This window comes from Columba livia, chromosome 10 (genome assembly GCF_036013475.1).
Source record: "Columba livia isolate bColLiv1 breed racing homer chromosome 10, bColLiv1.pat.W.v2, whole genome shotgun sequence".
NCBI classification, from domain to species: Eukaryota; Metazoa; Chordata; class Aves; order Columbiformes; family Columbidae; genus Columba; species Columba livia.
In genome coordinates this window covers 16,317,826-16,332,138 of record NC_088611.1, presented here as the reverse complement: position 1 = coordinate 16,332,138, position 14,313 = coordinate 16,317,826, and the positions used below count along the sequence as shown (strand labels likewise).

Sequence of the window (14,313 nt, the reverse complement as noted above, 5' to 3'; positions counted from 1 at the left end):
CTGCCTAAAGCATTTGCTGCTTGGGGTCAGAAAGAAGCTGATGCCCTGGCTACCAGTGCAATGTGGCTCCTTCCATTTACAAGTGGTGGCAAAGCAAAACTTGACAAAACAAGATTCCAGAAAGCTTGATATGTCATGATTGTGCTTTGCTGCTGAACAGCACTGTAGGGTCAAGTGGAGATTGTGGCTTGCCTTTCATCAGTCCTCTAAAATACTGTTCTTTACAGAGCTTGCTTTCTGTAGAAGCTTAGAAGTGGCCAGACAAGTGAAACGGTTAATAGCAGAAATTAATCTTACAGCCTGCTGGGTTCATGCTGAACCATAGCTGAATGAGAGCGAGCAAGCAGATGGGATGGGCAAGATGAATGGTTTGAGTAATTGGAAAAAACACAGATATAGAGAGGAAACTGAAGGAAGATAGAGGAGATATCTCTGCCCAGGGAGGAGCAAACTCTCAAAGCAGCTGGGATTTCATCCAGAGACACAACGAAGGCCAGGAAAGGAGCACCTATGGAAGTTGAACTGAGTAAAACTAAAGGAAGGGAAATAATCCAGGGCTGTCTTGGCTGGTTCATTACAAAAAGGGGAAAATGCTTTGAGAAATAATTTGAGACAAAAGAACATAAGGAAAAGAAAGTGGGGGAAAAAAAAGAAAAAGACAAAGAAATTCAGGAAAGGGGAAGCAGACAGCGGGAGACAAATGCCAAAGTTCACTATTCCCAGGCTGCTAAATGAGATCCGACTTTCTTGGCACTCAACCATATTCTGTCACCAGCTATATAATCCGACTGATTAATAAATACAGTAGATATGTATTAACCAGTCCTGACTTTGTCCTTGTTTTTCCGCCAGAGACTCCTGCTCCAGCGAGCACCGCTTTCCCCAGGATCCTGCTCAAACCTGTTAATTGTCATCCCTCACACTCTGAGCTCAGTCATCCGCCTCCCCCTTCCTCACTGTTGACACAACACCGCCCCACTTGGGTTTAATTCTTAAATGGACCTTTCCTAGATTAACAGCATGCATTTTGTCCCAAGGGAGAGAAACTGTGCGAAGATACTGCCAGCTGTAATACAGCTTTCTGCTTTGATGGGAGACTCTTGTCCTCTGGTTGCAGCTGTATGTTGCCTCCCGAGCCCTTTCCTGACACAAATGAGCAGAGGAGATGATCTGGCTTAAAGAAACAAATGTGAAAACAACAGTTTTCATGTCTCAGCCCCAAACAATTGCACACAGCAGTTGTCCTACCTTCTTCCTTCAAGTGGAAAAGGCACGTGTGTTCCCCTCGGGCAGGTATGTGTGATGGGATTCATCCCATGTGAGTACAGATGGGACGTGCAGGATCTACCAGAGAAGGTGTAACAAGCTGCGGCATCTATTTAACCAACAGTTCCCAAACATCTTGTATTTATCATCAGCACTCAAGGTTTCTCAAGAATCACCACCTATGCTCAGTTCTCAGCAAGGGTCTAACTGAAAATATGATTATGAGGACTAGCTATGGGTCATTTACCTTGACTTGAGGACCACAGTCTAGGACTACTGGTGTAGTACACTGTAATTTGGCTGAATTATTTTCAAATTCTGTTGGTTACTCAGAGTTGCTGAACACTTACTTCATTTCATATTATCCCGAGTCAGCTGAGTTTTGCTAAAAGCAGGAACTGTCACTGTTAGTCTAAATTATAATGAGTTCAGGGAGTCTGTCACTAGAACAATAGATCCAGGCGTAGACACTGCAACTGCTTTTAATCTGCAGAGAGCTGATCTGGTTCCAACAACATTCTGCAAACATCATCAGACACAATCAGCTGAAAACTGCTTCAAGCTACTCAGCAAACATGTCATCCAGGTACCATGGAGTGTTACTTCCCATATGCTGCCAGAGCACAGAAAAGGGGTTATGACAAGAGAATAACAGATTCAGTCTGAAATCTCAATGGAATTAATTCACTTGCCCCTAAGAATCATTATAAGAAATTTCCTATCACAAAGCCAGCAAATGCACCAGAACCAACAATTATGTTGTTGCCAGTACAGCACATTACACCTTGCAAAGCATTAATACAAGCTCTACCAGCTATCAAAAATCTCAGCTATCGCATGATCAAGGGTCTAAATTGGCAAACTGGCTGAAATTTGTATGCTGTGCTCAGGCAGCAGAAATAGCAACTTGGGAAACATTTATAACATCTGTGTTGGATGTACATTTTTTTTCCTAATCAGTCATGGGGAACTTTGCCCTAAATTGCTCCGTTGCTTTTTCTTATTACTGCCATTGGCATTACTGTTGCCTTTACGAAGCATTTTCCTCACTTGTGATGCTGCAGACCATTTCCATCCAAGCTCAGGGCCATATTCTGCCATCACTTTCACACTGCATATCTCAGGATTTAAAATTAGGCAAGTAACGAGTCTCTGCCATGTAATTTACATCTAATCAGTATTCTGCTCTTCTGCTGCTCATCTCGAAGGGTGTCTATGAGAAGGGTGGGCAGCATGCAGAGAGGACTGCAATTCACTCGAAAGACAAAACTATCCCCTCTCAATGCTCGGGTGCACGGTGGTGGAGCATACACACCAGATCTGCCAGGCGTGCCACGCTGGAAAGCCTTCCATGAGGGGTTGAATTACGTCCACCCAGCAGTGCTTGTGCTGGAGAAATGAGTTTTAGGAACAGCACAAAGGAACCGCTCTCACCCACTACACCCAAACAAATCATCTCCTCTCCTGCACAACCCTCACAGCTACACAGACACAGAAGGTGCGAGGGATTATTCCACCCAAATTACAAGGCAGTTATTGCTCCTTTCCCCTTCTCTCCAGGGCTTACACAAGCCAAGTAGCACTGGAAACGCTCCCTGCAGAGCTCCCTTTTCTACATATGCGCACAAAGCCTCTGTTCATACCAGCGAGGCATCACTGACACAAAAGACACAAACTGCCATCAACACCTCCTTAGTGCCGCCCGTACAGTTTGGCACCTTTGTGCCTTGTTTAGGTGGTTATGAAGAGTTTGAGTATTTATTACCATGAATTTGTTAACCGCTGGTACCAGAAGGCAGAGCGGTACCACCCAATGGCACTGGAGGAACTGATGCTGTGTCCAGCTGAAATGGGGAAAGAGGGGCAGGAGAGGGCACAGGACCGGGAGGAGGAGGAGGTCACTCTGCAAGGGAAGGGAGAGGAGACAGAGATACAATAGAAGATGCTACAGGTAAGGGACAGAGACAAGGGATTAGAAAGAAAACATTTAGTTATTCATCTGAACTTAACAGCCTGGTCACGGACTGACCAGACAACTATATCCCAAATGGACTTTATGCTTTGGACCCCATCTCTTGGCACTGGTGCAAGCAGGAGCCTGGTGTGGACAAGCAAGCTCCTAAAGCAGGGGCTGCTCCTTGTCCATTCTTTCTGTAACTGAGCCAGCTCACTTTCCTGCCAGGGTTATGCTCTGTCTGCAGTTTAGCAGAGTTCAGAGCATCCTGGACATCAACACCTTTGCTGCCAATCCCTGTTCATATCAGCATCCATCCTTTGCATTGCATGAAAAGCAAATGACAAACATACGGACAGCAAAGTATTTTTATTCCATCTTTATTGCCTGCTGACATGTTCAATATGCTCAAACTACATCTGAGGGACTGCATAGAGAGTGTTTCTTGTTTATATTTGATGTACAGCAGAACACTTTACATTGCACCAAATGTTGAGCAAACGGTAACATAACAGAGAAGCTGCAGTGGCAGCTGGAATTTCTGAGGTGGGCTACAGAGACTCTCTGGGGGCAAAAGTCTGCTCATCTTATTCAAATGAATTGCTTTTCTGGCCAAATTCTGCTCTTATATGCCAACTGACGAATACAGACCTAGTAACATGAGAAAACATGGAATAACTCTGAGCTCTGATTCCACAGCAAGCTGAAGAATATATAGCAACTGAAAACTAGAAAGTGACTGCAACCACATCAAAAGACCAGAATAACGGCTCCTTGAGGGAGCCACAGGAATCCATGCCCAAACCTGCAAACCTTCACACACAAGAATTTCAATAGATTTATTTATGGAAGAAGCTATTTTAGGAGAATTTGCTTTGGAGAATCCCTGTTCACAGGGAAAAGAGGACTGAGAACTTGGTCTAATAAGAATGAACCAGCTCTCAGCAAAAAGCAGTACCAGCTGCTCTACAGGGGATCACAGACTGCCGCAGCGCTTCTAACTTCACTTCAGAACATAAGAAAGAAAACATACAGAGAAAATCAATCCCTCAGTCCCTGCCCACAAACAAGGTCACTGTGCAATGCTCCCAAAAGGCCTTTCTTTCATTATGGCCTCTGCTGCTTCTTACCCAGACAGCAGTTTGGGATTTACCTCCTGCAGTGTCTGCAAGACACGGGGTTCCCTTGAGAGGTCCCAAGCACCCTGCCCCAGGAACCCAGTCAGCCCCTGCACAGAGGGTGCATTTGCAAAGCAGATGCCTCTAGGAATTGATTACACAAATCCTAAACCCCTCACTTTTACCTAAATCTCAGTATACTACTTGGGCAGATAGAGGTATCTCCTGTGGCTACACTACAATAACTCCCCCTTGTCTGTGGCCATTTTGACCCCACCTGGAATTCAAAACAAGCACTTAAACTGTTGCTGATGATCATACTTGGTTATTTAAGTAAGTATTCAACTGGTCTCTCCAAATGGGATCCTACTTACAGGGGTCACACAGATCATATAGCCCCTTTGCCTCCGCAGGACGGATTTTCTTATCTACCACTTAGTTTAACACTATGGAAACCAGCAATGATGGACAAATGGAGAATGCAATTAAGCTTCCTACTGGGACAGTTGAACTTGGAGTAATAATTAACTCAAAATAAACTAACCAGTTTACACCAGGTGATTTAGGACCAGAGAAGCTGGTTGTGTCAGGTGGAAGACAGACCACGTGGACCTCCCCCTGTACTGGCACAGAAAAGCCAGCACACAAGCGTGCTCCATTCAACATGTGGAGCCTGGTACACCTGGTTTACACCATCTCAGTTCTTAAACCTGGGTGAAATCCCAGCCCCTCTGTAGCAGATCACCCTCTGACTTGATCACTTTGGATCTGTGCTGGCACAAGATCACGGTTGGATCCTGTGTTATTCTGTCAGAGCATCTCTGTTTCTTTCACAACGGGACCCTGCATCAAGATATGATTTCTCATACTTGGAGACAACATACCATGGGGAACCCAAAGAGGAGGGAGGGGGAGATGCACCCAAGAGAACTCTGTGGCTTTATCACGTTGGTGTGAAGACGAAGCTGCTCAAACTGGGGCCCCACACTTCTGTGGCCAATGTAGTGGTTTCAGCTGCCCTTGGGAAGGTGAGGGAAGATCTAACACACCAAGTACTGACCAGATCCTTTTAGGTCACAGAAGACATCTTCTGCCTGTTTCCTTGAAATTCTTAACCATGGTCAAATATACAGGTTTACTGAAACTGGGAGGGCAGAAAGTGAAAAATAAGAACAGAGGGAAAAAGAAAGGAAGACATTGCAAAATGATTGATGAGAGCTGTAGACAATGAGAGGTAGTAACGAACATGAAGGCAAGATTAAAGTCAAGGACGATATACTCTGATGTAGCCAGTGACGAAACTTCTGTAGATTTCAATGGACTTCAGATTTTACCTGGAGGCTCAAAAGGAAGCATTTGCACGCAAGTACCTCCATTCAAGACTAAGTTTCCTCATCTCCTTAATTTCCCACTAAAATTGGTTCTCCATTTCACCAAGCATTCATGTGCATCAGGAAACTCATGGCTAGAGGTCTGCAGCTGGGATATCCTTGAGAAGATGTACACATTTAGAAAAAAACTCTGTAACTTAACAGCCACCCTACACAGAACCACAGCTCGGCACCAATTACACAGCACTGAAAATGGCCTGAGGAAATATCTAAATGTTTCATGTTGTGATGTAAGATCACTTCTGGTTAAATCTGTTACCTGGACCAGGACAAAGAATCGTTTCTTCCATCTCTTCCAAACATTTTTACCAATGGCCCATAAATACCTAGGAGAAAGGAACAGGTTAATCCAACACACAAGTGACTATATATTTTTCTCTTGCTTTTAAGTATGTTTTCTTTACACCTAGAAACTGAAGTTAATGCACAAGCAGGGGTAATTACAAGACTCTTAAGCTCAGCAGCATTCATGAATATGTTTATTTCTTAGCCTGAACAAATAACCTCTAAAGAAAGTGACACAAAAACCTCCCAGGGTCTTAATGTTGCACAGTATTAATTCTCTCTTCCTCTTTGTCTTTCACAACCTGCTCAGAATTTAGAAGCCCTTTAATGCCAGTGAATAGCTACGGCATGGCCAGATTGGTGAAGAATACATTTGCCATGGAAAAATTAAGCGACAGAAACCTCAAGTGTTGCTTTAAGTCTTCATCAGAAAACCATTTGGCTGAGGGGAGCTGTCAAACAGAGGGACACTTACTACATCAAGACCAGTGCCTGGGATCCCAGCACCAACCAGACTGATTAAACCAGGTCTCTGCTTAAGAAGAATTCCTAGAAATCCCTTGGCTACAGATATGCAAGCAAACTGAATAATTGGTAAAGAGGATTGAGTTCACTGTTTTCTACAAAGGAAAAATTAGTTTTTAAAATTAATGTCAAAATTAGCATTTAATCTCTGTGATGAAGTAGCCGCTACGACACTGTAATACAAACACTGGCAAAAATAGTGGCAGCACTAGACTAATAATAAACACAAGGACATTATTCAGCATTAATATGTTTTATATATCATTATACTACTGTAGTTCTGGCTCAGTACATGGAAAAACAATTTCTTTTTGGTTATGCTAGCAGTTCCTTTTGCCAGAAGAGATCCAACACACTCTTGGTGAATGTTTAAGCCATAAAACTTCAAGTCATGTTGATGTGGGCACTGAGTCCTTGGCTCATTCAAGAACAGGGAAATAATTGTCCTTTTTGCTAGTGCTGCTAACATCAACAGAAAGACAATCTCAGTTCTGAGAGCAAGCCAGCATTATAAACCACATAGTTTAAAACAGTGTCTTGTAAATCAAATGTTAGTTGAAGAAAGCCTGAGAAAAGCCAGGATTGCTATCAGCTGCAGTCAGGGAAACTATTATGACAGGTGAAGTGCGCTTTATTGGTTTTGGTGCCTGTGATCATTGTGGAAAAATTAAATGTCACATGTGGCTGTCGGCTCTGATCTCATTAGCAGAGAAGACAGGAGGAGGAGGAAAAGGGATTAAAAGAAAGCTGAGTGATCAAAACCATCTAATAATGGATTGAATCTAACAAAACACTACGAAAACAAAAATGAAACAAAGTCACTTTTATAGCACCAAGAAGATACTGGAGAAAGAGTTAATCTAAACAATGACTTTTCTGGATAATTTATATTTTTTATCACATCCTCAGCTCTGAAGAGCAAAGAGAGGAAAGCCTTGCCAATGGCATTAGCTAGATCTTCCCAAGGGTGATCTAATCTGTAATTGCAGGGCATGAAGGTGAGAGCCAGGGGTGGCAATCAGGGATCCCTCTGGCCCCAGATCCTCTGACACTAGAGTCAGGAGGGGAGAAGTTTGTCTTTTAACCTTCTAGATCATTAGTCCTACTCCAGATATCTGCCTGCTCCAGGCAACTGCTATTTAATTGTACTGTGTATCTCTGTATAAATAATGACAATCACACTGGAGTTTATTTCAAGTGGAAGGTGCATCGTGCTTTTGGTTCTGAGAAGTCAATACAGAGAAACACAGAAAAGCTTAGGAAGTTATACCAGCCTCAGCAAGAGACTCAGGCAGTTCACCAATTATTTCCTTATAAAAATAAAAAACCCTAAACATAACAATTTCCTGAGGAATACTGTTTAAAATTTAAACTGTTTGGCTGGTATGGATTAAAAAGACTATGCTAAGAACATGGGAAGCACATTATAAATGACTGAACTAATGCCATTTTTACATTTATCTTTCTTTTGACCTCCAGTGAACTTCAGTTTCTTTTCCAGAATCTTAAAAAAGTGAAATTTTCCAAGGTACATTCAAAACAAATTTAATTGAGATCAAAACAAGCATTTACCCAGAGTGCTTCATGTTTTGAGGCTTATCCATCCGCACAGCAAGCTTGATCTTCAGGTCTTGATCCGGGCAGTTTTTGGAAACAGTCATTTTGTGCCACTCTGATTGCTTTGGGCTATTTGGAGTAGGGTGGAGAACAACCTGCAAGCATCAAAAACAAAGTTAAAAGGCAAAATTATTCACAAAATGGGTTTTAATGGGGAACAAAAGGATATCAGTTGAGCTACTTTTCCCCTAAAAGTCAGTCTGGAGATTTCTATTTACATCAGTGAGGATGGCATTTTATTGCTTTTCTAAAGTACATCTTATTATTTTGAGATTGGTTCATATATTCTTTGGCTCCTCTACCTACAGTGTCATTGTTCATGTGTTTGTGCAGGACAGAACTGCATTATCAGTTTCCATCATTTAAGGAAAGACCATGGTAAATGAACATGCAACTCTCCAGGTAAATCAGTCTAGACACAGTGATGAACTGCTGTGATTAGCAAACCAGCAACAATTGAGCAACACCAGTCTGCTGCATCACTCTTGGAAAAATACAACACATTTAAGCAAATCTTGAGGATGAGAAGTGAGTCCTCCATGGGGCGTATTTGTTGGAAACCTGATGGACTCAAACTCCGAGCAGCCTCCAAGGACAGGCAGGTCATGCACTAAACCATATCTCTCAGCGAAGTAGCTGCCACTCAGGGTGTTTGGGATGCTCTCTACTTTGATTTCTAACTCTTTTTCATCAAAAGGCACATAAACTTTGCTCAGTGTTGTTGCAATTCATGGCTCTTCCCCACCTTTCTCTCAGTAGATGAGGTCTTGGCATGGCTGAAATCCGCGGGAGCCTTGCCATCAGCTTCAATAGGGTCAGGATGTATTCCCATGCCTTCAGCTGCCTGTCCAGCAGTTCAGGGCTTGGGAGCATTTTTCAGCTCTCCGTGCAATGCAAGTGGTGAAAAAGACGTGCCGGCCAGTTGCCAATTTAACACTCGCAATAGAAAGTGGGCATTGTACATGCCTGGCAGAGCACAAAGCCTCTTCTGAAAGGGCAGCTGAGCATAAGTGTTTCTGTGTATAAAACTTGTTTCCTTTCTCTCTCCACGCAAGCAGGTTTGTGGCCACTCCAACAGCTACACCAGGGGCTTAACACACCCCTGGTTTCATTATTTCATTAAAGAAAAAACTCCTGATGCAGGCCGAGCAGACACGCGTCATCTCTTGGCCACTCCGGCCACACCAAGCATCCTTTTGAAGTTCATCCGACTGAAGGCGCTGGTGGCCATGGGCCAGGGGAAATCACCGCCTGGCTTCCCGCGCTCGCCGCTGCTGGCCCATGTCCCTTGGCCCGCAGAAGCTGAGAGCTAAGGGACAGTTTCCCGCTGGACCGGGAATTAAAGCACATTGGCGAGGCTGGCTCATCAGCATTTCAGGGCAAGAGAGGTTGCTTTGGGGCCTGATGTCTTTCTCAGAACAACATGCACAGCTCATTGCTCCCCGAGACCAGCAAAGTCAGCACCGCTCATGGCTGCCAGTGGAAAATAAGAGTTACAAAGCAAGCAGGTCTACACCGAGTGTAACCACTCAGAGGAAAAAGCCCTGAATGGCATCGCGTCTGGCTGGGTGAAAAGCTCTGCTCAGCACGCTGCAGCGGACAAAGGCAGTAGTGTCGGGCTGTTTGAAGAAGAAGGTTTTGAAAATAATCCTAAACATATTATGATGCTGTGCAGTAAAGCAACTGCATGTCTTCTGCCAGAGTACTGCAGCCTAGTGAGATCATCCCCTTTCTCAAAAAAGGAGGAGGACAGGGAGAAAGGAAGGATCAAGGTGTGAAGGAGGAAAGTCCGAAGAGACTGTGACTCTCTCCGAAGAGAAGGCTAAGAGAAGGGGTAGTGTTGCTTTATTCTCTCTCACGTGCAAGAACAAAGGATGTTACATGAATGTGAAAAAAAAGTGATTAAAATGAACATAAAGCATACGAGACAAAATCTCATGCATGGCTCTCCACCATAAATAAATAAACTAAATCAACAGCTCACTAGGACCTGAAAGAATGTTTGGTACTTTTATGAACAGGATGAACAGAAAACAATTTTAATTAGGAAAAACTCCATTGTATGGACACAGACTCCCCTGTGTCAAGGCACAAGCAGCCATTGAGTTCACAAGAAACATCCCAACAAGTTAGTTCATAATTGGAATCATTGTGCTTGGGCTTGCCACAGGATCAGTGCTTTTCTTGTCCATAGACAGGGTGGAGAACAAGGTGTGCTGCAGAGCTGGGCAGACAGAGCCCAAACTGCTCCTGGAGATGGCTCAGGCCATGCTGAGCTGTAACAAGGGAGGTGACAAGCACCTGTATAAGGTGCAGCCTCTTTTACCCTAAACTGATTTTCATGAGGTCTTCACCATGTGACCTCATAGCCCCGAAGAGCTGGAGAAGGCATGGCAGGGAGTTTGTTGCTGCTTATGCCTGGGGCCAACACAAATTATACAGCTGCAGAAAAAGTGAAGCGTCCCAAAGCCACAGCAAAGTGCTGTCCACAGACATCCTGGAGCTGTGGGCTGCAGTGATGGAGGGTCACCAGACCCGGGGCACTGGTTTAGGCACCACAGGGGAGGGTTAGAGATGGGGTGGAAAGGTTGGCTTTGTGGCCAATACCCTCAGAATCTGAACTCTTTGCTATTAGTACCATTGATGGGGTCATGAACCCCATGTTTCACTCCTTAGTCCAGCCCCACTGAAGCCACCAGTTCAGCCACAGTCCCCAGTGGATGCCAGGATTTCAATCCCTTTGCAGCGAGTACTGCAGCCAGTGCTTTCAAATGCTCAAACCATGCACCGGCTGCTCAGCAGATACGAGAGCAGCTTAGCACTCTCTTGCCAAGCTTAAATCCCCTCTTTTTGCTTCAGCATAATCCCTTTTTCTGCCTCAGGAATGTCCATTTCCGTAAGCAACTTCTAAGGCTTTCCGGACTGCCAATATCACATAGAAGATCTTCTGCCTTTGCTCAGTACAGGCACAGCCAGCTGAAATGGTGCCATTAAAAACTCACAACAAAGACAGCATGCGAGATGCACTCCTTTCCAGAAGTGGAGAGCTTGCTTTTTTTTCCCCCCCTCTCCTGAAGCCTGGCAAAAAAGCACAGCATGTTGTGCTCCAAAGATATTTCCGTATAGGAGAGATTTCTCTAGAAAAGAGGGGCCAGAAGGAAACATTATTAACCTCAAAATCTCCTTACCCTCCCGAGCTCTTTGTCCTCCAGAGCCAGCACTCCTGTGCTCTCTGTGAACAGCTTCACCTTCACTGCAGGAAGCGCATGTGTTGTCGTGAAGTCTCCTTGGGTGCCCCAGCTGTGGAAATAAGGACAGACAGATGTTCAGCTTGATCACCAGGTCACCAGCACCGGTGCTTGGGCATGCAACGGTTAACTGAAAATGTACCATCTGGCACAAGTCAAAGTGGTTGGGCTGTCTGAATGACAAGGGCATTCATTATCTTCTTTAGGAAATGTGGGACAGATGTTTGGAAAACACATGATGGTTCTTTGGGTGGAAAAAAAAAAAATGAGATCATTTGGGAGTACCATGAAATGAAATTTAAGAGAACTTTTTATTTAGAAAGAAAAATATATCTTCTGCGGTGACAGCCTGTATAGTCACAACAGAAGTTGAGGATTGAGGGCACCTACACATAAGACATCCACAATTGCTCATGCCTCTGCTCTTCTCTTGGCTAATTAACCTCTCCTTTCCAGGTTGATAGTGAGGTATGCTTTTTCTGAAGAAACGCCAATTTAACCTGAATCCTCTTTTGAGTCCCAGCCCAGGTTTAAGTTCAAGCTATTACCTCTGGAGTAATCCCAGTTTGCTGGGACTGCAGAGCAGGACACCAGCTCCTTGGGGATGGGATGGCAGTGGCCACCTCTTCAACTACGCAATGAACTAAGATGACAGTTTACTATTTGTATTCTTTGAGTCATTCATTGGCTGGTCTCATGGCTTGGGAAGGAGCGTTATGGAGTCTGAATGACCCACAGTATGTGAAAGCCCCTCTAGACCATGTGTGTTTCTAGAGGACATGTCCAAGCTCCTGCCACCACGAACTGTCCAAGTGTGCAGAGAACATGAACTCATTCCATGCCACAGTCTGACGACACCTATGGCCAAACTGGCCATTTTAAGTCTTACAATGAGAGCGCACCCCACAGCTGACCTTCCCCACAAGAGTGTGGGAACCACAGCAGCCCTGCAGCCTGTCAGAGGGAGGTCTGGCGATATGCTTGGAGGTTTCCTCTCTTGACCTGGACATCCTTGTGGGGTTCTCTGACAGATAGCCCAACCTTACACAGCAGGCAGCTTTCATTTAGAGATCGCAGGGAAAAGAAACCTCTGAAACACCAAGTCTGTTCAATGTCTTAAGGGCCATGACTTTTCAAATAGGTTAATGAAGAGCCTCCATAAGTGGTGCCACTCTCACCAGCACATCAAGTTACTTACCTGTACTAAGGCTTTTGAGATACAGGAACATGCTCCAACAATTTTGGAAGTAACAGAGAAGAAAAAAAGAGTCATTCTACACTAAGGGGTAATAAATTGTGATGCTTTTATGTTTGAGACTTCACAGCTGTGTTTCAAGCTTTGATTTTAGAGCTTTGAAAGTTTGAAACTTATCAAAATAAAGCCAGACAGAAATTTCAAGACAGAGCTAAGCAAAGCACACCTAAAACAGAGAACAGCTCAGCCGGAGAGCAGAAAAGGGCTGGGGGAGAGCGCACCGATGCAAGGAGGATGCTCCCGAGCATCTGACCATGCAGAGGCCCAATGTGAAACTAGCAGGTAAGAACTGCTTTTTTTCTTTTTCTTTCCTTTTCTCTTTCTCTCTCTTTTTTTTTTTTCTTTTTTTTAATAATTCATTGTGAGCTAGATTTCTATGTTGTTCCTAGAGACACTGAAAATTCATCGCACTTCCAACCTCATGCAAAGTGTACAAGCAAGTTTGAAGAATAATCACAGAAAAGGTGCTTTTTGTGAACTAGAAGAAACACCTCCAAGTGATGTGAAGGAACAGAGACTGCAACTTAAAATACTGTAAGTCAGATTTGAGATTATACCATATTTCACTCATCACTTCTATTCACTCTCACACTATTAATGACATCTCATTTTACACCATCCTCAAGGTAGATCCTCTGCTGAAGAAAGGCAGTTTCCTTGAAATGACTGGGAAAAGGCTCAGATGACATGTGATCCAGCAACTAGATATTCTTCAAACATAAATACCAACCAGCAGGTTTTGCATTTGGAAAGCCGTCACAAAAAATAATTTACTCCTTCCTGTGCACAAGGGGTATGGGTTCATACTTTGCTCTCCACTGAGCAAATCTTGTCCAGCTGAGCTTAGCAGATGAGCATATTCAGCACAGAGCTGATGAACAAACTCAGTTTCTTCATCAGCTTTGCTCTGAAGTTTTCTCATCTGATGTCACTGTTCCACACGTTTCGTCTTTTACGATGATGCATCAAACTGCCACGAGTGCCAGGGAACTGGGTTTTGGCACAAACTATCTACAGCACCACAGGGCCAGTCAAATCCCCAATATTGCATCTTTTTCACGTGTGATCCATCAGCTACTTAACAAATGTTTTAAACATACGAACTAAGAAACAACCTTATTTTCTAATTGCAGCTTCAGGTCACAGGTTATACTTTATCTCTTAAAAAAACCGCACTGTCACCAGAGGGAAAGGAGGAAGATAATCTTGCTTTGAGTAAGAGGAGAAAGTAAGAAAATATCCAACCTTACACTGTGTATTTTGACAGCATCTGCTTTATAGAACTCATATCTCTGTTTACTATTAAAAAGCTCTTATTTGCTGAAGCATTCCCAGACCATATGTTATCAACAAATGTTACTAACCAAATACAAACAGTAATTTTCATTAGGTTTCCTTCATGAGAACATTAACCACAAAGAGAATAAATGTTTCAAATGACAGTAAACATACATAGTAAACCCTTGACAACACCGTGGTGCTTACATATTCATACCCCAAAAGCCCTGAAAAGATCCACGCCAACAAATAGAGACCCTCAGAAGTTGGGTTTTGTGCAGGTTGAAGCCTGCGGTGATGTCATTAGTTGCCATAGTGATGCTCAGCATAAGGCTATAATTCATGTCACTGAAACATCATTTGTATTCAATCTAAG

At 43.7% G+C, this 14,313-nt stretch overlaps 1 protein-coding gene across 12 annotated transcripts in view; it reads right to left on the bottom strand.

Moving 5' to 3' along the window:
• CADPS (calcium dependent secretion activator) overlaps nt 1–14,313 on the bottom strand; it is a 211,435-nt gene that overhangs the window by 102,136 nt on the left and 94,986 nt on the right. For all 12 annotated transcript variants that reach the window (XM_065075553.1, XM_065075561.1, XM_065075555.1 and 9 more), the window contains exons 7-9: nt 11,345–11,456; nt 8,112–8,251; nt 5,989–6,055 (exon numbers count right to left, since the gene is read on the bottom strand). In XM_065075553.1, the coding sequence (XP_064931625.1) occupies nt 5,989–6,055; nt 8,112–8,251; nt 11,345–11,456 (319 nt within the window). The remainder of the gene's footprint in view (nt 1–5,988; nt 6,056–8,111; nt 8,252–11,344; nt 11,457–14,313) is intronic.